This window comes from Canis lupus, chromosome 22 (assembly GCF_003254725.2).
Source record: "Canis lupus dingo isolate Sandy chromosome 22, ASM325472v2, whole genome shotgun sequence".
In the NCBI taxonomy this organism is placed as follows: domain Eukaryota; kingdom Metazoa; phylum Chordata; class Mammalia; order Carnivora; family Canidae; genus Canis; species Canis lupus.
Window position 1 is genome coordinate 60,611,692 of NC_064264.1, and position 26,972 is coordinate 60,638,663.

A 26,972-nucleotide genomic window follows, 5' to 3' on the forward strand; every position below is an offset into this window, starting at 1 on the left:
ATGTTTGTCCTTCTCCGATTGACTTACTTCACTCAGCATAATACTCTCCAGTTCCATCCACGTCGAAGCAAATGGTGGGTATTTGTCGTTTCTAATGGCTGAGGAATATTCCATTGTATACATAGACCACATCTTCTTTATCCATTCATCTTTCGATGGACACCGAGGCTCCTTCCAGAGTTTGGCTATTGTGGACATTGCTGCTAGAAACATCGGGGTGCAGGTGTCCTGGCGTTTCACTGCATCTGTATCTTTGGGGTAAATCCCCAGCAGTGCAATTGCTGGGTCGTAGGGCAGGTCTATTTTTAACTCTTTGAGGAACCTCCACACAGTTTTCTAGAGTGGCTGCACCAGTTCACATCCCCACCAACAGTGCAAGAGGGTTCCCCTTTCTAGAGCTGTGGTTTTTAAGGCTCTTCTGGCTGCTTGTTGGGAAGGTGGAGTTGCTGTATGACCAGGAGGCCACTGCCTGGTCCAGGACAGATTGGACAGCCCCTGGGGCCTGTGTGGCAGGTGTGTAGGGGGCAGGCGGCATGGGCAGGGGCGTCCTGGATGTGTTCTGGAGGTGGGGCTGACTGAGCTGGACACAGCAGTGGAAGGAAGAGCATGGTGAGGCCCACCTGCTGCCACCTGCACCATCTAGGCTGCGTGCAGCTCTTGAGCCATCCTCCCTGGGAAGGTGGTGTGTGGCTGAGACAGGCTCAGCGTGGCAGCAGGCTGGGAGCTAAGGGCCAGAGCAGCAAGAAGAAGCTTTGTTCCCAGGACATCCTTGGAGCACAGTGGCATGACACCCCCAATGTACCTGTCAAAGAAAGCAGTCCTTTCCGGGCACAAGGTGTGTGCATTTCTGCACAGAATATAGGGGCTTTTGGTGCCGTGGCCAGAGCATCTGGCAAAACTAAAGTCTGTCCAGCACAGTGTCTGCCAGATGCATTGGTGCCGTCCCCATGCCTGGGTGCTTCTCCGTGGTGATGAATCCTTAGTTCTTTTTCAGATCTGTCCTGAAGGGTGTGGAGGCCTTTGAGGAAGAATGCCACTCAGGCAGGTGGAAGGGGTGTTGGTGGGGATCTGTAATGGGCTGGGAGTGACTACGAGACGTGGGAACTGTTATTAACCATAAACAAGGCACATATGCAGGTGGTTCCTGTGGCTCTTGCAGCAGGGAGTCAGGAGTGGGTTTTAGAGATTCCGAAGAAAAACTCTGGGGCTGAAATCAGTGGGTTACTCTCCTTTAGGACTGCCCATTGGAGGTGTTGCTGGTTCCCCGCAGTCTAGCCTGGGTACTTGGGGTCTGGTCTCTGACGAGACATTGCCCAGACAGCTGTTGGAAATGCAGATGCTTGGGCCCATTGCGGCCAGGTGAGTGTGATGCCTGCACAGGTGCCGTGAGGGTGCCACAGTGCAGGTCAGTGGGCAGGTGGAAGTGGAGCACCTCACTCCATCAGTGGACTCCAGAGACAGAATCAGATGGAAAGCAAGGACCACCTTGCACCCCCACCCCACTCCCCCACCCCTGCCTGGAGCTCCTGCTCGCCCATCAGCTAATTCGGAGCCACTCCTGTGATCCTAGCCCACACCCCTGGGCGCACACTATCCCCATGCCCACTGTGCTACCTGCCTTGTGGCGGTTCGCCACATCCATGGCTCACTGATGCCCTGTTTGACCTCTCGCCTGGGCCTGGCACTTACCTGTCTCCACATGTGCTCAAGTAGCAAGTGGTAGAAAGCACGTGTTGGTCTGAATTGAGGACCTGCAGCAGGAAAATGAAGCCCCCAAAGATGGGATATTTGTGAATACTTCCCTGATTTTCAAAAAGAACATGTGCGATCAAGAAACTATAAATTCGAGGGATTCCTGGATGGCTCAGCAGTTTAGCACCTGCCTTCAGCCCAGGGCATGATCCTGGAGACCCGGGATTGAGTCCCGTGTCAGGCTCCCTGCTTGGAGCCTGCTTCTCCCTCTGCCTGTGTCTCTGCCCCCCTCTCTCTGTGTCTCTCATAAAGAAATAAATTTTTAAAAAAGCTTTAAAAAAAAAAAAAAGAAACTATAAATTCGGGACGCCTGGGTGGCTCAGCGGTTGAGCGTCTGCCTTTGGCTCAGGGCGTGATCCCTGTCCTGGGATCGAGTACCGCATCGGGCTCCCTGCGAGGAGCCTGCTTTGCTTCTCCCTCTGTCTGTGTCTCTGCCTCTCTCTGTGTGTCTCTCATGAATAAATAAAAAAAAATCTTAAAAAAAAAAAAAAAAGAAACTATAAATTGGCTACCTTGACCTTCTAAGGAAGCAGAAATTGTTGAATAAATTGAGAGCATGCAGGAAGGTGGTCGTCTCCAGCAGCTAAGATACACTAAACTCAGAGCAAACTACGTCTGTGGAAGTCAAAGAAACATCGGACTTTGGTGTCTGGAATTTGAAAAAGGCTTTCTTGGTGTCCTGTGCTGTCCTTGGTGGACAAAGAGAAGAGGCTGTGAGGATGGCATGGTGAGATTATTCAGATTCTTTGCCAGCAAGTGTCCCTCCCACCACCTCTTCAGGGGGCGGGACACGGGTCTGTCTGCTTTGACTTGCATGTGGCTGTGGGACTGGCTCTGGCAGCTCCAATGCTCAGATGTGCTTGTAGTGGGCTGCCCTTTCCTGCTCCTGGTGACCCCGCGGGAGAACTGCCAGGGCAGGTGTTACCCTCCAGCCTGGTTCTCGGTGAGGCATGTGGAGCAGAGTCAGCCCACCGTACTGTGAGCCGGGGGTAACGTGTCTGGGGCCCTTAATTGGGGGCAGGTTGTTATGCAGCATTGATGTGGCACCTACTGACTAATACAGACCCTGTGGTCTGAACAACCAGCCATCCAGTGGGTGACGCCATCATCTTCTCCTTTTTAAGATCAGTATTGAAATGTTTTCTTGATCATTGTTGGGAAGCAGGAGCCCAGCTGTGCCCTCCAGGCTTGCAGGCTCCTGCCGTTGGGCAGGGGTGGAGAGTCCTCGTGGTCTCCGGGTGATAGTGTAGAGAGCCATGAATCAATGAGTAGAAATTACAGGAGGCAGATTTCGACCAAGAGGAACCATTTCTCCTAAGGACTCAAAGACCAGCTCCCCGTGAGTGTAAGTGTGGGCCCAGGCTGTGGAGTGGATGGGTAAGTGCCTTGGAGGGGTGGGCTGGGGACCTGCGGAGGCCCCGGCAGTGCTCAGATCCGTGATTTTCACATTGCTTCCCCTGCTCAAAATGTCTTGTAAATGTGTCAGTGTTGTCTATGTTCAGTGGATGTAGCTACAACCAGTGACGTTCAGCTGTTTGGAGAGACTACACGTCTCTGGTTGAAGAGGGCGTCTGGAAGACCCTGACTACACACCCACATGTGAGGGGACCCGGAAGACAATTCCAAAGGATGCTTTGCACATCTGTAAGAGGGCAACCTTGTATTTACAGGAAGCAGTGACATTCACGTTTCTGTGTTTGTCTGTGAATGATCCCTTTGTGTAAGCAAAGCAGACAACAAAACGAAGCCGGCTCCCTGGTGTGTTTGGGTTGGAGGTACTGGATCCCGACACTCAACACGCTTCTTGTCATCAGGCACATGTCTCCAGGTGACACACACATTGCTGCTGCCCACTCCCCCACCCCACCCCCGTCTCCTGGGACCAGTTCCCGAGCCAGCCAGCCCCTGTGTGGCATTTCATGATGTTGCTCTGCATATAGTTTGCTAACTGCTTCATGGAGCAGCTCCCTCCCCGGCTGTGTCAGGGGTCCCCTAAGAGTAATGGCACGTTCCAGGCTCTGGGGAACCTCCCCTGCAGGCCCCATAGTGCTGAGCCTGTGGATGCCACTCAGGGTGGCTGCAGGAGTGCTGCTGCTGCTGCTGCTGGGAAGGCTGGCCTCCTGGGGCACAGCGGGGGGATTTGTGTGTTCATAGTAGCTCGTCCGGCAGGTGCTTTGTCCCAACATCAGTCCCCAGAGACACAGAGACATGAGTGGCGGTCACACCTGTCAGCATACTGTCCAGAAAATTTTAAGTTGTAAATTTGAAAACCCATAGAGCCAATTCTTTCTGAATGTTAGAGATAAGTGACTTTTGTGTGTAAAAGTTTGGCTTTGAGCAAATATTCTGGCTTTTTGTCATTTCATTGTTCGTAGCATCGAGAAGTCAGTCCAGTCCCTGAAGAATGGAACCCGATTTCTTATCTTTGCAGAAGGAAGGACTAGTGTTTAGTCCGATTGGTGACAGTTTTAGCAGGACTTTAAATGAGCTGGTGAGCCAGTGCCCCACGTATGACTTCAGCTCTGTTAAGATACTTTATCTTTAAAGACAGTTTTTTAAAATTTTTTGATGTCTGAATCGTTAAGAAGGGAGAACATGTCATTTGATGTTTAAACGGTAACAAAACTCAGAAAGTTGTTGAATAGACAGATACTAGGTCTCCTAGGCTTATCAGTTGTATAATTTTATGCCTCCTTCAGTTCTCAAAGGGCTAAAATTTGTTTTCTCTCCTGAGACCGAGTCCTCAGTGTTAGCAGGATCCCTTGTTCATGCAGACACACCCATGCACTGGCTGGCCTCACGTGTCGGGAGCATGTGCTCTGTGCTGGCTGTGCCAGGAGCTCACACACATCCACCTAGAGGAGTGGGACCCCAAGGTCTCCCCTGATCTTCTTCTCTGTGAATAGTCTCCAGCATAGACCCTGGCTTAACCTGACAAGTGTCAGAACTTCACATGGAAGGTACCTATTTCATGAGCTGCACGATATTCCCAGCATAGGGAAAATGCTGATTTAAGATCACCACAAGCACCACTCCGTCACCATGTCCCCTGTTGTGTGTTTTAGCTGGTTTCTAAATTCATATGACATGGGCACAGTCTAGATTTTGTGATGATTGGTCTGGTGGGACGTGTCCTCATTTTCAAGCGTGAGCAGCTCCAGATGCACTCCTGGGGTGCAGAGGCCTCGGCAGGTCAGACCTGTAGTGTGCTTTATGGGCTATCTTCATTGTCCAGCTCTCAGAGCTTCCTGTCTTTGTCATTGGAAGGGACAGAAAGCCCCTGTTAAATAGTGAACAATTCGTGGCGACGGGCCACGGGGCTCTGTTGGGAATCGCCGTCCGGTGGGGCTGCCAGCGGAGGCCAGGAGGCGGGGCCGGGACTCGGTGCTGAGCAGGAGGGAGGGCCTGTTGGGTGTGTGGATGCCGGTGAACCTCAGTGCTGGCCTCACCGTGAAGAGCACGTCTGCAGCAAGGAGAGGAACCGTCTGCCAGAGAGACCCAGGAAGAGCACAGGCATTGAGAAGGCAGAGCACAGAGGGGGGCGGTGTGCTCTGCGGCCCTGGCTCTCAGGGACCTTGTGGAATCCACCCACCAAAATGGGCATACCAGGCGCTGGTTCCTATACTCTGTCTTCAAAAGAAAAAGAGAGGGCAGCCCTGGTGGCGCAGCGGTTTGGCACCGCCTGCAGCCTGGGGTGTGATCCTGGAGACCTGGGATCGAGTCCCACATCAGGCTCCCTGCGTGGAGTCTGCTTCTCCCTCTCCCTCTGTGTCCATGAATAAATAAATAAAATCTTAAAAAAAAAAAAAAAAAAAGAAAAAGAGAGAAGAGCCTTTTATGCCCAAGTCCTAAGGCCTGGCTGCAGCTTCATGCAGCAGTAAGCCAGGTGTCTGCCCCCAAGGGCTGATTTTCCAAACACTCAGCATCTCATTTAAGACCTAAGCTAAAAAAAAAATTAAAATTAAAAAAAAAAAAAAAAAGACCTAAGCTAAAGAACTCCCTGCTGCCCTGACATGATTAATGTAAGACTCTTACTGCCAAAAGCCATGCCAGTTATTGATACAAATTTCTTGACGGTGGCTGGAGGTCCTGTTGAGTAAAAGCTACTCTTGGGGTCCCCAGAGAATCAGTCTGGTTCTCACATGCCAGCCGGCACCACCAGCCTGCCCCGGCTGCGCTCAGCACACCTGGTGGGCCAGCATCCTGGGCGGGCATCCTGGCTGGCTTGTGTTTGGGACCCGAGGAGCTTTGGGAAGGAAATGCCCACGGAAGGCTGAGAAAACCCATGGTTTCCAGACGTCGGCCAAACCCAAAGGCTGTGAACCGACAAAGCAGAGAGACCAGGAGATTGTGAGCAGATTCGTGTCTCAGAACTGAATTTTGGAAAAGGTTTTAATTAGTAGCATGTTTAAGACAGACGTGGATAAGGAGCACCTGGGCCGCCTGCATGTTTGTGCAGCCGCGTCTGACCTGCAGCTGCTCAGTGAGCAGCCTGACGTTCCCTGTTCTCCTGATCTGTGCGCACCTTCATGTTTACATGGGGAAGGGAAAGACCCGGGGAGAAATTCGGTGCCAGGCTCAGGACAACACATGATGGGTGGCTCGTCACAGTTACTAACCACTAGTGGTGGCAGCTCCTGGAGACACAGAGCCACTGTGTCTCCACATGTCCTTCCTGAGGTGCGGTGGGCTGCACAAGCTGAGGGCTCCGGTCGCTGGTCACAGGAAGAGGGCTTATGTCCTGGACGTGCCACATCAAACGCACCATCTGTTTCCTTCTGAATGTGTGCCGGTTTGGCCTCTGCTTGGAAGCCAGCATGAAGGGGCAGAGATGGACAGCACGGCTGCCCAAGCTTCAGCCTGGTCATGGTTTTCTCTTGCTTCTGGTGAAGGACCCCAGCTCCGTTTACTCCTTGTTGCTTCTCATGGATGCAGCCCCAGCAGCCAGCTTTACTTCTTGCATCCCCAAGGACTCAGACCTGGGCCTGGGGCAGGTGACAGCCCAGGTGGGTGTGGAGGCAAATAGTACCAGCCCCTGCTCGGTGCTCTTGGCACCTTTCCTGCTCAGAGGAAAGGTCCCCTTGGCCCCACTTTGTCCAGCTCCAGCAGAAGGACTTGTGTTTGGCGGGGTCGCCCTAGCCCATAAACGCTCATGGGAGGAAAGTGGGTGCCAAGGGACCAGAATGAATGCATTATCTAGCTGCAGACCAGCTGTACCTGCTCTAAGAGTGTTGGCTGATAAAGGCGTGCCCGTGGCGCAAGGGGTAAGCCTGGCCTTTCAGGCAGACTGGAGTGCCGACCCTCCACAGTTTCTGTCCTGTGACCTTGAGCATACGATAAGCTCACTCGGGCCCTCGGAGCATCCGCTGTGCGGCACTGCACACACTGCCCGGCAGGTTAGCTGTGAGGATCGCGGGCATGCCGGATGCAAGGCCCCCACAGAAGGACGCCCTGGGCAGTGCTAGGCACTCACCCCCACAGGCAGACGCGGTGTGGGCACCAGGGTCTGGGGCCATTGGGCCAGGGGCACTTTCGGCATCACAGGGAAGTAGCACTTGCCAAGCCAAGCAGTGTTACCATTTCCTTCCCCCACGCCGAGCTGGACAGCAGGCGGGTCACAGGCAGAGGAATTTACCGGTTTATTTCAAGAAGGCCCAGGGCCTCTTCCCCCCTCCCTTCCTCCCGCCTTCTAGTTGTTTGTTTGAACTTGAGACTTCCTGAGCTTGGAAGGTGTTTTTGGCTCAGGCAGTTGGAGCAGGTCCCTGACACCGGGAGCCCCAGCCAGCACAAGCCCCTTTCCAGTGAAGGAAACGCCCAAGATCTGCAAATAGACCACCGTGCACCCGGCCCTGACCCTGTAGTCTTTCTCCGGCACCACGGGTGTGGGGACAGGAGGGGAGCAGCAGCAGCTTCTGCAGGCACGCCCTCGTGTGCAGGTGGTTCTGGGCCACCCCAGTGACCATCTGTGCCCATGGTCACTGCAGCGCAAGGCCAGGGACTCTGGGAGCTGGTTGGCCGCTCTGTTGTTCTTCCTCACGACTCGGTAAACCCAAGGTCACTGGAGGTCGTGTGCCCAGCTCAGTGCGTGGCACCTGGTACAGCGCCCTCCCCAACACCGCCGGCGCCCACCTATTGCTGACTGGCCCCGTGGAGACCTGCAGGGCAGTGGGAACCGCGGGGCTCCGACACGGGGTCACATTCCGCCCTTGCAGGAGCCCATCTGCACACTCAACGCCGTTGCTGCCACGCGTGTCCCTAGAAGACAACAGGATGGCCGAGAGGGGAGCATCCCGGGGGACTCTCAGGGGCCTCCTGCGTCGGCTTCCGCCACGGCCCCTGAGGTGCTGGGGGGCCTCGACGCACCCACAGCCAGGTGAGGCGGAGTGGGGGTGCTGCCTGGGGTGTGGGACCAGGTGCCAGGGGTCCCTTCCATGGGTGGGCACCTCCGTGTGTTACCTAAATGCGTGCCCCTTGCAAGACTTTGGAGAAAGGTTAGATGCAGCATGCCAGGGCATCTTGCTGAAGCCAATGAGGGTCTAGCTTTACTTGGTTTACTTTGTCCTCTGCTTCTGAGGACCTGGGCTCGTGAGTCCTTGCTCTGGCCATGGTGACAGCGAGCAGACATGAGCAGACGTGCATGAGGGGGCTGGTGCGCAGTGCCCTGGTAACCCCAGGGGCATCCTGCCCCAGTTCCTGGCCCTGGGCAGCCTCCCGCCCTCCCTGTTCTGCAGCTGGACAGGGACGGGTCCCCTGACAGGAGCACAAGCTGCTCCCCAAGTGAGCTTCCTCCTGAGGAAGGAGGGGGATTCTCATGGGCCTCAAAGTTGTGATTTATGGATTGATTTCCTCTGGAGCCTGTCCCTTTTCCCAGGAGAACCGCCCTCCTCAGGGATCTGGAGACCTGAAGTTTGCTGTTGACCTGAGGGCAGCAGCTGGCTCTGCAACCTCGGGCACCCCTTTGAGGGGTCAGGGCAGACTCTGTTCCCCTGATGTCTGTAAGGTGAAAGACATCAGAAGTGGCAAAGCGAGTACAGAGCCTCCCCCTGCTTTGGGGGCCACAGCCCCTCCCTGTTGGGGAAGTGGAGCCTGGCGCTGGCCACGCCAGTAGCATCCCCAGAGGGCCGAAAAAGCCTGTGCTTAAACCTGGAGGGCTGAGCCTGTGGCCTGGTGTGGCTGACGGCCCCTGGATAGGTGGACCGCCTCCCTCGGTGTCCCTTTGGGGGAGGACAGAGCCGGCTCCTGGACAGCCTGACTGCTTCTGAGTCTTGGTGGTTGTTCTGCACGTACCTGCATCCAGGCACATGCTCAAGGTTAAAATCACCAGGCTTCCTCCTTCTTATGGACGCAGCCAACTCTGCAAAGTGCGTGGGGCCATCATGACGGATCCTGCCACAGCCCCATGCTCACAGGGGGCGTGGATCCTCCATGTGTGCCCTCCCAGCCTCCTCCCCAGTGCTGTCTGGAGGTCATGGGTCACGCGTGGGGATTCCCTGGTTGTCTGAGCAGACTCCCCCCTCCCTGGCCTTGTCTCCATTATGTGAGGACACCCAACTGTGAAGGACTAGATTGTCATCCTGGCACCTGGGGCCTGAGCCGGTCCCCACACATCAGCCATGGATCCTGGGGTCCAGGGCTGTCTTCTCGTGAAGGGGGGCTGCGGACGGGACAAGCTTTTCCTGTCCTCCTTAGTGCTCATTAGACACCGCTGAGGCTGTGAGTGCTACTAATGAAACCAGGGTGGACAGTGGGCAGTTAGGGGCTAAGGGACACATGAGGCCTGGGTCAGCAGGGCTCCCTGATCTGCCCCCGGCCTCCCTCACTGTCCAGCCCCCTGCCTCCCTCACCATCCGGCCTGGCATCTCCCAGCTAAGTCTCCTTGACCCGCAGGTGTGGCCACCGGGCCCCTGGGCACCTGCTGGCTAATTTCTGGCTCCCAGAGAAGCAGTCTTGTCTTGGCTTTCCTTCCTCCCGGCACATTTGACCCCCACCTGTCTGGATACGAGGGTCAGGCTAGCATCTGCGTCCCCGTGCACAGACCTTGCATCCAGCTGCCTTCCGTGGCTCGATCTCTGAAGGAAGCATCCTCAGGTGGGAAGTGACCAATAGCCAGGCTTCCTGGTGTAGGAGAGGGCATGCACACAGTGCAGTGGCAAGATGATGGTTGTCTGATACCCAGAGACAGGTGTGATGTCAGTCAGCGGCCATGAGGGCAACCTCTGGAACGTCGCCTCCTCGCTGTCCCGCATGAGCTCTACCAGCAGCACTGCCTGAGCTCACGGGGAGGGCCGTCCACTCTGTGCTCGTCTACATGGGCACCTTTCAGACTGAGTTTCACCAAGCCAAGAAAACAGATTGTTTTTCTTAGAATTGAGAACTTCTCTTTATGGAAACATGTTTCTGGTTGGCATGGAGAATTTTAAACAGAACCAGAACAACGTGAAAGAAGCAAATAAATACGTTCGATGCACTTGGGTGAATCGATCACTGCTAAGTAATCACAGAACTTCCCTTTGAGCTTCCTGGTCGCTAATGCAAAAAGGGAAAAAACGTTTGACCACAAGGTCACAAGCAAAAATAACTCCTTCTGGAGAGAAATCTAGAGGAAACCAGTCACTTAGCTGATCACGCTGGAAACAATGGTGACGTCTTCACAACATTTCCTTTCTTTTGGAAAGTCAGTGCCCCTAACAATGTTGAAACATCACTGTAGACTGTGAGGAGGCCCTTTCCAGAGTAGGCCAGGACAGCCCTGGGTCCCTCCCCGTTCCCGAGGGCTGAGTGCTGTGGTCGGGCTGAGATCCTGGCCTAGACCGTCTCTGTTGCTGAGACGGGCTGCCCGCCGCACCTCCCGGGACTGGACGACATGTGGCCGGGTCACAGGCTGGGTGGCCCTGTCCCCTGTGAGTGGAGGGGGCAGAGGCCACAGGGACAGGCCCACGAGTATGGGGGCTGTGGGCGCTGACACTTGGCCACCGGATCCGCTGGGTCTTGGCCATGCGGCTTTCAGAAAAGCCTGATTTGCAATCCTGGCTTTCAGCTTTTGAGGAGCTTCAGAAGCAGAGGCCCGCTTTCTCTCTGACCTTCTAGAATTTGGTGAGATCTGCTAAGCCCTGCAGAGCTGAGGAGAGTTTGCTGCTTTATCTAAAGGGTGTTCTTGCAGAGGAAATACTTGTGCTGAGTTGCTTCCCGGCTCTGGTCCCACTTGTTGGTAAGGAGAGGTTCCATGCTCTGGAGAAATCTGGCGATTTTTATATCCTTATTTTCATCATTTTAAATATCAGACAACTTGGTTGAAGTTGCTCCTTCTGACCTCCCACTCTGCACCCGGCCTGCAGGGGGACAGCTTGGCTCAGACCTGGGGATGGGTGTGGCACTGGGGTACCTGGGTCTCTGTGGGGTCTTGGTCCCAGGCACCCATGGTCTAGGCAGCAGTGTGTAGCAGGGAGCCTCACGGGGCACCTGCTGGCCGGGGTGTTAGATGCAGTCCACTGCCTTGGTCCCTGAGTAGGGACTGGGGGTACCCTCCTCCTGACCCTAGGGAGCCCAGGCCATGGGGTGGGCAGGGCAAGGCCAGCGGCACTGGGCAGGAGGCAGCTCAAGCCTTCGCCAGGCTCCAAGAGAACATCTCCAGGTGGGGTTCAGGCGTCACACCCCAGATGTGTTAGGGACCCACAGACGGTGAAAGCTGGACAGCATGGGAGGGGCATAAGAACAGGTACCCGTGGCCCCACTCTGTTGACCTTCCTCTCAGCAAACACAGCCTCCGCCCCGTCCCCAAACAGTCCCCTGTGTCCAGATCGCTGGACCTTCTCAAATGGAAGAGGGTGGTGACGAGCAGTTGCCGTGGACATGTTGTCCAATTCAAGGCCCCCGGCGTGTGTGCATCTCCCCGCGGGCAATGTGGGGCCTGCATGGCAGCTCGGGGGAGTCATGGCAGCCAAGACGTCCCTTATCCCTAAACCACGGCCAAGACGAGCCCGGACGTTGCTTTCTAGCTGGCCGGCTGGCCAGGGCGCCTGTGTACACAGACAGGGTGGAGTGAGCAGATGTTGCCGGCCTGCAGGAGGGTAATCGCCTTTCAGGGCTTTGTCTCAGCTCAGGGGTGAAACGGAAGTAGAAAGTCAGCTGGTCCTTCACACGGATTTAGGGAGCAAAGTTCAGTGGGAGAGGCTCACAGGCAGCACAGAGGGTAGGGGCACCGGGTGCAGGGGCGAACGTCTAGCTGGTGCTCTGGGGCCATGGGGGACAGGCACGCAGCCCGAATCTCCGTGGCCGAGATGAAATGCTATTACATCTATAGTGAGTGGTGCTCCTGGCTGCTGTCTGTCGCTGACGGTGAGTCCCCGGGTCCCCAGGCCACGTCCTGGGGTCACTCACAGGGCTGCGGGCTGCGCTGGCTGTGGTTGGATGTGGGAGCCCTGCCACCTGCAGACAGGAGGCCGTCCTGGTGAGTCACCAGGGACCAGCATGCCTTGGACAGAGGAATAGCCCAGGGAATAGGTGTGAGCAGTAGATGAGCCTTCATCCAAACTCACTATTAGATGACTGAGTCCCGCCATCAGCCACCAAAGGCCAAGGACTTCCCTGTGGCTAGTGTGGGTCCGCTCCATGGCTGGCACGAGACAGACAGCAGGGAGCTGGGCCAGCACCCAGCCCATCGGGGCTGAGCTGACCTCGTTCGTGCTCAATGTGCAAAGGTCCACGCGTAAAGTGCAAAACAGAACAAAAGCCACTGCTACTTAGGATCGGTGATCCGCTTGACCAAGTGACAGGCGGGTAGCTTCCTGGACAGTCGGCGGCACTGTAGAGTAGGTGTGGTTTGCTGATATAGTTGCTCTCCAGGGTCCCACAGAGCCCAGCAAATTCCTAGAGCCCCCGTGGGCTAAGCAGGTTTCCTGTCCAAAGACCAGCTCCTCCAGTCCCCCTGAAGGTCATGAAATCTGCTGCAGCATGGTGAGGGACACTGCTCTGTACTGGCTGGCTGTCTCCCTGACAGTGATGCGAGGCCTCAGAGGTCTCTGTGGGCCGGCTGGGGGGTCACGGCCCCATGAGGACGGGCCCTTCATGGGGCCCCAAGGGCTGAGGGCTCATCGTTGATGGAGAGCTTCGTGATCGTTAGAGCTGTGCCTCCGTGTCTCACCTGAGCCCATTTTACAGACGGGGAGGGCCGGGTTATAGTCATCAGAAATGTCGCTTGTCTCGGGGACTATCGGGAGTGGGGCGCTGGCCAGCAACGTGAACGGGCCTTGGGTTTGCTGCCAGGCCCACACTTAGCCCAGTTGCTCCTGTTTCTGTGACAGTGGTGATGGGCACCAAGCAGGAGGGTGAAGGAAGGTGATGGGCAGGGCAGTGGACCCCCCAAGGGCCTCTAAGAGGTCTAGCAGCCTGGACTCTGCTGACCTGTGCATGACCATCACGTGCCTCTCCCTGCAGAGAGACTGAGGCTGAGTGAGGGTGGCGCGTCCACGGGGCTATGGGCCAAAGTCAGTGATTGGCCAGGCCCACGGCAGACAAAACAGCCCTCAGCATGGGGACAGAGTGCCCCTTGCTTCCTATCTGGTCCCCAAAGCAGCTCCACACTGGCCTGGCCACATCCCCCACGAGCCTCCTGGGCTCCTCCTAGGGACAGAGAGTCTCCGAGAATGTGAGCTGCCTGTGTGCAGCCAGCGTCCCCATTTCGCTTGTGCCAAGAAAGTAAACCACAGGGCTGTGCAGGCCTTCCCCACGGCTCCGCTTGGGACCCGCAGCCTAGCACTCACGCCCCCGGTGGTCACTGGGGCAGAATGGCCCCTGGAGTCTCCTCGCCTCCCGTGTGATGGGAAGATGCTCAGGGCCCAGACATAGTGCGTGTGGCTCTTTTCCCCAGAGGAGGGCGGTCGGCACGGGGCTGCCCCTGGAGGGGCGCTCACGGCCGGGTGGGGGCACAGGGTCTCTGGAGATAGCGTGTCCCCACCGCCCCCACCACACCTTCCGGAAGCTCCTGTGTCCAAATGTTGGCCCCTTCCGTGCTGTGAGGTGGACACTGCCACCCGCAGCAGTTTTGTTTTATTCCTAGTCCTTTCCTCCTTCATTTTTCTCTCAGTGTCCATAGTCCACACCTGCTGCCTCCGGACGGCGGCTTCTGTGCCTGAGAGTGATGGCCTCGAGGCATGGAGGCCACAGCCCCTGTGTTTCTTCACACTCCGCTCGGAGCTCTTGCCTGGAAATTGGAGTGGAGAGTCAGGGTGACAGGACAGGGGGTTGCCCTCCTGAGCCCCAGGGACCTGCACTCTGACCCAGCGATGAGGCCTGGGGACATAGCTGAGGGGCATCTGTGCAGCAGGTGGGAGCCCAGGCCTGACCTGAGTGTCACCCACGGGTGTCACCAGGTAGGAGTGCTGTGAGAGCCGGCCCTTTCCAGGGATGTACTCGCTCTGAGGACACAGACACATGAGCATGTCTGAGCTTGGACAAGATCCCCCAGTGAGCCTTGGTGATGATGTGTCACCATCATCCTGAAGCTGTGGTGGGAGGGGGACATATCCCAACAGCAACCGAGCCAGTCACGGTGGCGCACTGTGCTCTCGGGTGTGGCTGCTCCTGCCAGGGTGCTGGGCACTTTATGCTCTCCTGCATGCCTGCTTTCCTAACATGATGGGCAGAATGGTCAAGTTAGTCTCCAGCAGGTGTGTGTAAGCCCTCCCCGTGTGGCTGTGCATGGTGGGGCCCACTGATGCTCCCCTGGCCCCAGAGACCCTGCAGGGCTTTCTGCATCGAGCAGGGGATCCAGCTTGACATCTGGAGCCTCCCTTACCTCATAGGCTCCGTGTGAGCTGCAGGGGGACTCATTGTTGGGTGACATTGTCCTGGGGCACATCAGTCTATGCGTGGTTGGGATCTGCAGATGGCCCCATCCATTGTGGTAGCAGCACGAGTGACTCAGCTCCTCCTTGTCACCATCCTGTGTTGAAATACCCAGATGGTTTTGACACCACGTTGGCAACACGAGTGTAAATCATCACCCCAAATCCTGCCACATCTGGAGGCCTGAGGCAGGGAGACAGCTTTTCCTGCATCTCTAGGGAAGGCAAGTTCTTCACACACGGAGTGTAAACAGCGTGCAAGAAAACCGACACAGACACTCATCCTGCATGTGGGGCCAGAAAGTCGAGGCGGAAGCCATGGGCGATGCCACCCACTTGCAGTGCTGCTCAGGATGCCTGCAAAGTATTCATTCATGCAGAGAAACCTTTATTTTTCAAGTTTGCTTGAAAGAGGTCCTCAGAGTACCATCCACGACTTCTGTAAAGGAGCAAGTTTTCAGAAAAGCAAATGCATTTCTGTGTTAAGAGCAAATGAATTAATGAAACATGTCAAGACCCGAGAAGTGCTGCTCCTTACTTGTTGGCAGCAGGAACTGAGCGTCTGCTGTGTGCCGGGCCAGGCTTGGTGCTGCGGGGACAGCTGCAAGCATCTGCCTACGTGGTCCCTATGAAGACTGGGATGGATGATCCAGAGCTGCAGGAACCTGCCCTGGGTGTTGAAGGCCCTGGGATGAGATTCGTGAACTGTGGCGGGACTCCTGCAAACCCGCTCCTTCCCCTGGAGGAGCCGCCTGAGCAGCCACATGACAGTTCCCACCATCTGCACCTGGGCCCCCCCCACCTGCGGCTGCAGGGAGGGGAGAGGGAAGCTGCTGCCAGGGCCCAAGACACAGCCTGAGCGAAACCTGCCTGGGAGCCAGGTGTTGGCACAAGACTGCAGTGAGCGCTGGCCGGCGGCCTTCCCCTCGGGCTCCCGGTGCTCAGCGTGGGCTCGTTCACTCCTGAATGACACAGGCACCTTTCAAGCACATTTTGCAGGTGCTTTACCCATTCTGTGGAGGAATAAAAGCATATGTTTTTTAGCATGGTTTTGTTAGAATGTTGGAGATTTGACCAGAAGTTGTTGAAGCATTCCAGAAATCTATCAAATAGTCGTCCTGAATGGACAGCCCAAAATGCAACTGAAATTTGCATTTTGAAACACTCGGGAGAGTTTTGCTTTTTCTGTCCAGGCTTTCAGCTGCATGGGAGCCGTGTGGGGGCCATGTGGAGGCGGCAGGGGTAGACGTGGAGACCATGCAGGGGTGTCGGGTGGATACGGGAGCTACGTGGGGGTGCCAGGGGTGGACGTGGGGGCCATGTGGGGGTGTCAGGGGTGGACGTGGGAGCTACATGGGTGCCAGGGGTGGACATGGAGACCACGTGGGGGTGCCGGAGGTGGATGTGGGGGCCACGTGGGGGTACTGGGGGATGGATATGGGAGTAGGGGGCAGCAGGCAGCTGTCGGGGCACCCTCACCCCAGGTGGGAGGCCTAAGAGGTTTGGCTTGTTCTAGTTACCACCACGAGCCCCCTGGGCAGTGCTTGGCTAACTTTGGGATTCCAGGTCATGAGCACAGTTGTTAGAAGGCTTTATTTTGTACACTCTTCAGTAATCTCGTCATATTTATAACAAAGAAAGTATCACTTTTATTACTAGGAATCAGAGCACCCTTAACGGTAACCCGGGTTGTTGCCACAAGGGCTGCGTGAACACACCAGCCTGTCTGTCCCTCTGGTGGTATCCATTGTCGCTCCTTGAGGGCAGATTTGGGGAATGAGTTCGATTCCTTACAGGAAGGGGTGTGGAGCTCACGGTCGAACCACTGAATGTGGCTGAAGGTGCCTTCTCAGCCAGGTCTCCTCTAGGAAATGGACCAGAATGTTCTGGTGTGGGTCTCTGGGGCCACGTGGCGCTTACCTACTTCACTCCGTTGATTGGTCCCTGTTTATTATGCTAAGACTTACACAGTTGCAAATCAGCATAACATCAGAAACACCAAACAGCTCGTTTATGCTCTGATTTTAAGAGCACTGACTTGTACATTGTATTTGAGCTCTGAGCAAGATGAAAGGACACCCGGTGCATATCTCACGCCCGCGGAATGCTTAGGCCCAGCACAAACCCTGAAGTGCTCATAGTCTGGCCTTGCTTCATCTGCACCAGCCCATGCTGAGCATCATGCCCACGCTGAAGTCCCGTGAGGCCGGAGCTCAGGGCAGCTCACGGTCCTAGAGAGGCTGGTGGTGTCAGGTGTCGGGTGGCTGCCCTGTGTTGGGGGAGAGGCACCCCGTGACAATGGGTCAAGACATCTGGGGAAAGGAGCTCACGTGTTACTATGAACACAGGAGCCATGAAGAGCAGGTGGGGGTCTGGGGTGGCCTGGGCAGCGGCCAGAGAGGCAGTGGGAATGCAGTCCAGGATCTCACCTTCTAGCCGGAGACGTGAGGGCTTCACGCAGAGGTGCATGTGGAAGTGGAGTGGGGTATAGAGACACCCAGGGTGGGAAGCAGCTCCTCAGGACCTGGGACAGGCCGGGCCATGGGGCTCTGAGCCATGGTAGTAGCAGCGCAGGGCAGGTGCTGCCCAAGGAACTGCCAGGAGGAGGGACAGAGCCCAGGTGTCTTACAGGGACAGAGGAGGAGCAGTCAGGACGCCCGTGTGGGACCAGGGTGGACGGTGGTGCCGTCAGCAGAGATGGGTGTCAGAGGAAGAGCTCAGGTGCCAGGGCCCCATTCTAGGACTGGAAGTGTCCGTGAGAGCTGGGTGCAGTCTGAAGGGCGGCGGCTCAGCCTCGTTGGTGACATCACAGATACCCGGCCTTCCTGGGGACAAGGGCGGTGAGGACAGTGGAGAAGGCAAGAGCAACAGCTTGTGGCCCATCCTGCCTGCCCCACCTCCGCCCTGCTGCAGGGAAACCGCCCAAACCACCCAATCCCCACTTCCTGGCGCCTGCAGCCGGCCCCTCCCGGCCGCCTCTCCACCAGACCCCGGCTCAGCGGGGACTCCAAGTTATCTGAACACAAAAGCGGGCCTCACATCATTTCTGGAGCTGAACAGGGACCTTTCAGGACGAGTAACAGCCCCAAGAAGCCCCTGCTGGAGGCTCTGGACATGACAGCTCCTCAGGATCCCTTCCGTCCTCCTGCCCAGGCGTGCAGTCACTTCCCAGCCTCGTGTGGTCAGCCAGGGAAGCCCATACGCACCGGCCCTCTGGAGTCTGCGGGGCGTCCACACTCGGGGCGCAGCACAGCGCAGCCCCAGGGAGGGTCCTAGCACAGGGTCTGGCTCTGGCATGCTCCCAGGGCTACGGATGAACAAGCTCAGCTTCCCAGGAATGAGAAGCCAGCCCGGGTACAGCAGCAGCAGCCACAGGAGGAGAAGGCTGGGGTCAAGACCAGGGTAATCTTTAAAGAGTTGACTGGGGTCTATGAAGAAAACGGAGTTCACAGGTGGTCAGCAGCAGGCCACGCAGAGAAAACGGAGATGTGAACTGGCGGTGGGGAGGGCTAGACAGGCCTCCCGACACAGCACCGACTCCAGGCATCCAGAGTCTCCAGGGGACGCTGGCAACTGTGGGAATCTGCGTGGCCCAGCAGCCAGCCCGCCACCGCCCTTTCCCGGAGGTGAAGAAGTTCCGCGGGACCAGTCAGGTGCCAGGTCCGACCTGGAGCAAGGCCTCTCAGCAGGAGTCTGGGCAGCCCTGCTGGATGCACCTGAGGCTGGAACGTCCATGCTGTGGCTCAAGCTGTCTGTGTGCCCTGGGGAGTCACCTGTCTCGACCTGCCATGTGGGGATGTGGGTCAGGCTGTGTCCCATGGCCAGACCTCTGCCATGCCCTTCACACCAGGACAAAGTGAGGCCTGCGGACAGGCAGTGTCATGCCCTGTGCCAGAGCCTCCTCACCTCCAGGGCCAGCACCGTGGGCCCCCTCCTTGCCGTGTGCTGAGGCAAGGGGCTCAGTCTTCCCATCCATAACATGGGCATGGTAGCATGTTTCCCGAGGAGGTGGAGGCCCCTGGAGTTTGCCCAGGTCAGACTCAGGGCCGCCCCGCCCTCCTCACCTCTCCTCCTCAGCTTCGTCTGAGCAGGAGGAGCCAGTCTGGGTGTCCGCTCCTCGCCCACCACAGCTCCGCAGTGTCTACAGGAGCCTCCTGACAAGCCTGGTCAGCGTGCTCCTGGGGTGAAGGGTGGGGTCCTGCAGAGCTGGGGCCCTAGCACCTGTCACCCAACCCTTGGTCCGAGTCCCTGCCGGTAAATGATGCTGCTTATTGAGTGTGTGTGTGCTGGGAGCAGTGGGGAGCGGAGGGCAGACCCACGACACCAGGCTTGGGGACCACCAGCACCCAGTCCCTGTCACTGTCCTGTGGCACAGCCCAGCCCACATGTTTGATCCAAGATTCTGCCCACCAAGACCTAACGTGGTTCCCTCAAGGTCACTGCAAGGCTGTGGCCAGCTGCCAGCAGCTCCCCCTGGGCCAAGCCATCCCCCCACCTGTGACCTCAGGAGGGAGAGGCCTGGGAGATCTGACCCCACGGCTGATGGCAGGCACCTGGTTCAGACCCTAGCACCCTGAGGGAGTACAGGGAAGGAGAACGGGGCCAAGGAGGCCCATCCCCAACTGTCTGCATGCTGCCCGCCAGCCCTGGGGTCCCCTGGGAGAGACGGGGAACAGCAGAGGATGCCCTGGGTGCTGGAGGCTCCCAAGGCACCAGATGAGGCCCACAGCCCTGGCCACAGAGGGCGCTCCCAGAGGAATGAAGCCACACCCAGTTGGCCCCTTGGCTCTGCCCCCACCCCAGCCGCAGGACACAGGCTTCCCTCCAGTCCCCACACCTGGACCCCTGCTCGAGTCCTCTACCCATCGAATCCCCCATGCCCAAAGGTCCTGCCTCACTCCTCCCATACAGCCCCTGGGTCCCCGGGTTCAGCAGGACCTGTGTGCAGCTGAGCCGTGAGCCCAGGCGACCACATTGCCCTGCCTTCCCCTGTGAGATGGAACTTCTTTGGGGATCAGGTTGAAATGGGTACATGGCATCCCTCTTCAGGGGTCCCCTGATGCCACATCCAGGCCTCTTCCTCAGATGCACACCCGAAGGCCTGTGGGCACACGCCCCTTGGCGCCCATCCCAAAGCTTCTCTAGGCACCAATACCTGGCTGCACCCGCCCACTGTTTCCACATCCTGGACCGTGTGGGCGAGGCCCTGCCTGCTTCTCAGCTACTCCTCCCCATCCCCATCCCAGTACCCCCACGAAACTCCTGCTCAGACCATCAGACACACCCAGCACTGGCTCCGGCTCCTGTGTGCCACCTGAAGTCACCTCCTGCCAAACTGACACCCCACTCGGCAGTCGGGTGAATCCAGAATTCCTGTCGGGATCCTCATGGGTCCAGGCCACCGTGGCCCACCCTGAAAACCATGGGTCATCTCTCTGTACCTTTCTAAGTCCGGCACACCAAATGCTGCTTCGCCCCCCAGATGGTGGGGCGACCCCACTGCCTCTCCAGGGCGAGAAGCCGGCAGCACCCCGAGCTGGGATCTGAGTCCTGGACACCTGCCACTCGCCACCCCCGCTCCCCAGGGCGAGGCCCACTGGCTCTGGGCCCACTGGCGTCTGTGGGTGGAATCGGCCTGGCCCCACCAGCATTCACCTACAGTGACGTTTCAATTCACCTAAGGCCCCGGCTGTGTCTCTGCTCTGTGTACCCAGCCCAGTGCCCACCTAGACTCACTAATGTGTGAAGAGAAGCTGTTGATCCAGGAGGAGAAGAGTGAGGCTCCCTCTGCCAGGTCACACCAGGTCCCAGCTTGTGCCCTCTGGAGGGGAACCATGGGTCCCAGCCCTGCTTGGAGGAGCAGTAGCTCACCGGGGAGGGGATGCTGTCTGTGTCTGCAGTCAGGAAGAGAGCCTTCCTGTTCAGTTCATGGGGACAGGGGCCACGTGTCTGTCGCAGGACCTGCGAGTGTGGGGTTCCAGCGAGGTCTCCGGGGCTCCCCGACTGGGCCCCCACAGAAGTGCAGCCAAGCCCTAAAATGATGTGTGCGAAGAAGGAAAGCTGAGAGTGGGTCAGGGTGGGGCAGCCGGGTCCCCAGGAGCCTGTTGAGGAGGCTGGGTCTGCGCCGTGTCCTCCAAGCTGACGAGCTACCCAAGTGGCTTGGAGTCAGATGGAAATGAGGCCTGAGAGGAAGAGGGAGGAATGGCCTGACCCAGGGCAGCACCGTCTTGGTCTCTGGAGAAGCAGTAGCGGAAAGGATGGGGCGGTAAGGATCCAGCCAGAACCAAAGATGGAGGGAGGGGGCGAGTAGGAAGGTGGGGGGCAGGCTGAGGGAAGGGATATGGCTGGGGTGGGAGGGGCTTCGGGAGGATCACGGTGGCGCGAGGACCTAGTAGCCACCGGGTCCAGCTTCACCTGCTGCCCCGTAGAGCAGACACCTGCCTGCCAGGGCTGCCGTGGTGATGAGACGCGGTGGTGTGGGGAGGAGGGGTGCCCTGTGCCCAGAGCCCAGGAAGCAGGCCGCTGCCCTGTCATCTGGCAGAAACTGGCTGGAGCAGCTCTGGCTCTGCTCTCACATCCTAGTCGTTCAAGGCCTAGAGCCGGACTGAGGTTATGCACGTATTTTTGTAGGATTCAAGGGGACACAGGTTTAGCTTTTCCTGCACCCTGGATGAGGAGAGGTTAGCGCCAGGCTCGCGTCTGTCGGGGCAGCAGCCGGGGGGGGGGGGGGGGGGGGCTCTGCAGGGACTCTGGGCCCACCGGGTCGTTCACATTTCGAATGCCAGTGTGTCGTTGCCTACCCCATCCGCTAAATGTTAGATTTTGACCAATATACTGTGTTTTCTCCCGTAAAGCCGTGTTTGTGGTGACATTCAGGGTCTATCACTTACTTGGGGCTGCGGCTGCGCAGGCAGGGCCGTGGTACGCACGGTTCAAAGAAGACCAGACCTCCCTTCACCAGGCTGCTCCCCAAGGAAAGACAGGGCCCTGGCCCCGAAATAAACCCGCGGCCAGGAACGTTGGCAATGGGAAACGGTGGCGCAGGCTGCCGCGCGGGGCCAAGGCCGAAGTCCACGGGGGCTGCCACCATTGTGGTCAGGGTCTGCTCTCGCTTGCCTGCCCCGTGGGGCCTGACCCCTGGCTTCTCTGCAGTCTGTGCCATGGTAGGTCCGTCCATCCTTCCCGTCCCTTACACGCGCAGACCATGGGTGGGGCCACAGAGAGTTGCTGTGACGTGAGTCAGAAAAGTGTGAATGTTCGCAAAATCATCCAGCACGACCCAGTGAGGAATGTTTACATCTCACGAGGAAAACCTGGTTGGCCCGACAGCTGGCTCCGCGTGCTAAGCTCTGGTCCCAGGCGAGCCCTGCTGGCATGCTGGTGGCTTCACCGCCTGTCACACGAAGCACACAGCACAGGCTCCGGGACTGAGAAGAGTAATTTGTGTCAGCAGATCAGGGCTGACGTCCGCTCACCCCAGAGAGGCACCCACCCGCCGGGCCCGCGGTCAGCCCTGTGCTGTATGCTTCCTGGGCCCCTGAGTCCAGGCTCTTAGCTCAGCTGTCCCCACGGCTTGGAGTGCTATCCCCAGGCCACCCTTGAGGCTCTGCAGGCCTCCTGCAGCTGAGCTGGTTCTCCGAACTGCCCCTGACCCTTCGGGCTGCACACTCCAGTCCTCCGCCCTGGAGGACTGGCTCCCCCCACAGTCTGCACCCCAGAGAACACGACTCCAGGTATAGGTAGGAGCCAGACTCAGAACCACGGGTCCTTGGACTGCTCGGGCATGAGAAGAAAGCCGTGGCGGGCCACCGAGGGACAGGCAGCAGTAGAGGGCCAGGAGCGGGAACCGCAGTGAGTCCATGGGGCAGTGACCCCTACATGGACGCACCTACCTCCTCCAACCGACGGAATTCCACCCTCAGGGCCTCCAGGGCGGCTGCCAGGCCAGACAGTGCACTACAGAGGAAATGCCCGAGTACCTGGCACCTCTGTACCCTCATTACTTCTCTACCCGCCCCACCTGTGACCACAGCCACTTACACACATATGCTAGGCCCACAGGAGTTGAAGCGGGGAGAGCCCATCAGGGGCCAGGCCTCTGGGGCAGCCACCCAAGGACCAGCTGAGAGCAGGTGTGAGTGCTATAGATGCAGCCCCTGAGGGCAGAACAGAGTGGGCATAAGTACCTGGACCTGGGGCTGCAGGGCATGAGGGTCACAGGGTGAGGTGGGATGGTGAGGGGTGCCCCTCAGGGAGGACACATTTGGGTCCTTCAAAACACACCGTGGATCCCATTAATAATTTGATTCGTCCTGGCCCTTCAAGGACCACAGCCAGAGCTGGGGACATAGCTCGTGCACCATGGCCTCACTTCTGCAGTGCTGGTCTGACCATGTGCCTCCTGTCCCCAAATCCGCAAGGCAGCTGGCACGCATTTCCTGGATGAACGAACCCCATGTCCGCAAAGGGAAGACCTTCTGCCAGCAGCTTCCTCTGTAAACTCCATGTCGTGGTTCTGAGGGAGATCCATTTTGGAGGAGAACGTGTGCTCGCTGTGTGTGAGCCCCAGGGCCTGCCTCCTGGATGCTCCGCGGAGGCATGGGGGATTGCTAGGAGCCCACCTGCCCCATCTTCCCCAGCTGTGTGCCTCGGCGTCAGCCCAGCCCAGAGGGCCAACCAGGAAGACAGGTGCCATGGATCCGACCACGTGTTCCCTGAGAAGTGTAGGGACACGAGGCCCGAGGCCAGAGGCTTGAGGACTGGCCGCGGACGTGGTCAGCAGTGAGTCCGACAGTCAGGAGCCGGGGCTGGCCCTCAGCTGCCTGCAGGGGAGCCGTTCTCTTGGACAGGCTGTGCAGTCCCAGGCGTGAGACCCCTCTGGTGCCCAGGCCTGGTGTGCTGTTGGGGTCATCCACCCAGCGGGTTGTGGGGAACTCTGGGCCGGATGTGGCTGTCCTTCCCGGATGCAGGATGAGTGAGTGGGTATGGTGGCACCCAGAAGAGCCAGCCCTGCCTGTCCAGGTGTAGACCGCCCCTGGCCGCGGGCAAGGCCCTGCTTCCTGAGAACCCAGGCCTTGGCCCCAAGACCCTGCAGTGCCCAGGGAGTGAGGGTAACAGAGAAACGTGTCCCTCCTTCCACCATGTGCCTCTATTCTCCTCCCACTTCAAAGCCAAGTCCCTTCTGGTGGCGGAGCCTAGGGTCTGATACCTTCTTCCTCAAGGCGGTTTTTCCTGAGTGGCTGGTTACTGGTGCGGTGTGGGCCTCCCTGCATGCTGGACTTCACAGTGTCCCTGGCCTGGGCCTGCCCAGTGCTGGGGGGCAGTGTGCCAGGGTTCAGCCGGCTGTGTGTGGACCGGCGGCAGTGCTGCTGGGGCCCTGGGCAGGGCCGCTGCCAGGGAGGGTAGCCACAGGGGAGGCTGGATTGGCTCCACGCTGAAGGCCTTGCCCACTGTGCCAGGGGCTTGCAGCCTGGTCTGCTTGAATGCCCCCTTGTCCATCCCTAGGGCAATGCAGTCGGTGCCGTTGGGGGCAACTGGGGAGCAGTGGGCAGGAAGGAGGGGATTGGAGGGGATTGGAATCGTCCAGCAGAGACCAGGTCAGTCTGGCCATGTGACGGGCGTGCAGGGGGTGGGGTGTAGTGTGGCTGCAGGGCCACACTGTGCCACAGCGAGCGTGCCCCTGCCAGCTTGAGCCCGCCCGACGCTGCTTTCCCAGCGGCCTGGGCCTCAGGGGCCCACAATCTGTGACCTTGTATCCAGGTGGATAAAACCACGGCCAGGCTGTCCAGCTTCAGGGCCCGGCCATCTACGGCCATGGGCTCCGGCTCCACCCACCCCGCAGGCTCTTCCTGCCCACAACCTGGTAGTCGCTGGGGGCCTCCCCACCTGGGAGCAGTTCCAACCACCCCCAGCCCAAACCCAACCTGCATTTTAATGAGTTCCCCAGGGAGTCGCCCTCCCCCTTACATTTTCCACCTTAGTCCCTGGGGCCTCTGAGGTCCCAGCCGCTTGGGACCTGGTCACACACATGAGCAGCTCTCCAAGGAGCACAGACGGGCAGACGCGGGCGGGCACGTGCCCCGGACCGACCCGGACCCGGAGGTGCAGACACTGCCCCGCCCGCAGCTGGGATGACTGCGCTGGGCGCGGGGCCCCTGCAGGGAGGGTGCTGACGGGCGGCGGGGATGGAGCTGGGGCCGCGGGAGCGTCACCGCAGGGGCTGGGCAGTTCCCGGCGCCGGCACATCTAGGAAGCTGCGCTCCTGTGCTGGGGATCCAGCACCAAGGCCCCCGGTGACCCCAAAATGGAGCCCTGCCGCCTTCCTTTGTGCGCCCAGGACAGGCGTTCCAGCAGGCAGGCTGCCGCGTCCTGACGCCAGTGCGATGGTGGCAACAGCATGACCTTAAGCCTCATCTCCCTGCTGTCACACGACATCTCAGGGCTGTGGCTGCTCCTGAAGACCAGCACAGGTGTGTCTAGGCTTTGTGTTGACGCCGGGGAAGCTGTGGGACAGTGCATGGGGGCGAGGCAGGGGTGGCCTTCTGGGGACGCTTACATGTTGCCCGTGCAGGATGGGGGTGCTGCGGACACCACACCTGGAAGGCCCTGTCAGTGGGGTCCAGGCTGGGGCAGGGCCGGTGCAGCTGGAGCGGTAAGGAGCTGAGCTCCTGGGGTTGGGCGTGTCAGGCGCTGCTGCTGGTTTGTGGCTGTCTCTCTCCCCTGGGAGGGGCCTCCCCTGGAAGCTGGAAGGAGGAGGAGGTGGGGGCAGAGGGGCTCCTTTGTTCCGGCTTTCCAGAAGACACGCCTGTGGTGTGCGTGGGAACCCCAGGGCCTGGGGGACTGGGGGCAGTGCCGCGGTCCCTGGCTGTGACCCCACGACTCCGACTCCGGCCAGCGCGATCCCCACGGCTGGAAGGCATACTGCACCCCGACCAGGGACGCTCCAGCAGCAGGATGCAGGCCCGGTGGCCACAGCCTGTGACCATGCCGGCTGCCTGGGCTCTGGGGGACCCTCCCTGTGGGACCTGCTCCCCCGGAGTCTGGGGGGTGGGCACTTCTGAGGCCAGGGTGACCAGAACAAAGACCCTGAGAAGGGCCTGGGCGCCAGGTGGAGGAGAGGGCTCAGCTCGCCTCTCCTAGTTGCTGTTCTGAGGATGGACGGCTACGCATTTGGAAGGGATTTGTCAGAAGCACATTTTCCACCAGGTACTTCTGCAAAGATTGACAAGTGATTCATCAACTATTTCTGTAAATTTGAATGAATCAGTCAAATCTTAGCCATTAGTGGCAACGGGTAAACATCCAAAATTTCCAGTTTTATGACAAACACTCTTGCTTGTGTACCGAGCGGCCGTGGTGGTGGATGCACCCCACCGCTGGGGTCCTCTTCCCACACGGGATGACAGCACCAAACATCTGGGGAGCCATGTGGCCCTAGGCCTGGGGTCAGCACAGCGGGGAGGACGCTGGGTCATGCTCAGCCAGGCTGCAGGTGTGCCATGCTCTCGGGGCACCAGCCACAAGCTCTGGTGCCCCACAAGCGTGTTCTGTTCCTAGAGGTTCTTCAGCGTGGCCGCCAGTCACGTCAGAGGTCCACTGCTTTCCTAAGTGGAGCCGGGCTCCAGCTCTTGGCCTTTTCCTCGGTTCTTGAGTCCCTCTGACTGACCTTACTTCAGAGGTACACAGGTTGTGGAAGGAGCGTCCTGGGGGTCCGGTGTGATTAGGGCTGGAGGGTCTCCCATCTCCACAGGCTTCTTGCTGTTTCCCCAGACACGAGGGTGTCTGTTGTCTGTGGAGGAAACGGCTGTTGCTGTGCAAGGCAGGGGGTCTTTCTCCTGTGGGAGCTGGGGTGCACCTGGGGCCGAGTCACTGCACACTGGCTCAGATTGGCGCCCGCTGTTTACCTGCAAGGATGCCCACGTCACCCTTCATGTGTACTTGAGTGGAGGCTGGTACCTGCCCTGAGTCAACAAGAGACAAGGTGTGTCCCAGGTCCCAGGGTGACTCACACCGCGGGACAGGACGGTGGTTTGAGCCACCATCGCGGCACATGACCCCTCCCCACCAAAGCCTGACCCACCGGCCCCCACCGCCCCAGGCTGCCCCTGTGCCCGACTCCTGCACCATTTGTGTCGAGCAGGGCGGGGGCTCCCAAGGGACCAGCGACCGTGGAGCATCTGGGCCACCCGGAGAGATGCAGCAGCCCTGCCTCGCAGGCTGCCTCGGTGAGGAGAGGTGTGCCCTTCTGTGCCCTCCACGCAGCCTTCTCCATGGGTCATTGCTCTCCTTTGCGTTGGGGAGTATAGAATTCCAGGTACCCAGAAAGTGTGAAGAGTGCCCGTCTGTAGTTCGGGAAGAATTCCGGGAGCTTGCTGCTGG

General features: G+C 58.6%; 1 protein-coding gene across 12 annotated transcripts in view; it reads left to right on the forward strand.

Annotated features, from left to right (window-relative positions):
* MCF2L (MCF.2 cell line derived transforming sequence like) overlaps window positions 1–26,972 on the forward strand; it is a 132,579-nt gene that overhangs the window by 41,544 nt on the left and 64,063 nt on the right. Inside the window, exon 1 of one of the 12 annotated variants that reach the window (XM_025441301.3) lies at window positions 7,477–8,125. The exons of 9 other annotated variants lie outside the window; for them this stretch is intronic. In XM_025441301.3, the coding sequence (XP_025297086.1) occupies window positions 8,023–8,125 (103 nt within the window). In that variant the 5' untranslated portion in view covers window positions 7,477–8,022. Of the gene's footprint in view, window positions 1–7,476; window positions 8,126–11,920; window positions 12,088–24,784; window positions 25,064–26,972 lie in introns of those variants that run through there. 2 more of the 12 variants (XM_025441302.3, XM_025441306.3) reach the window with 2 other exon arrangements.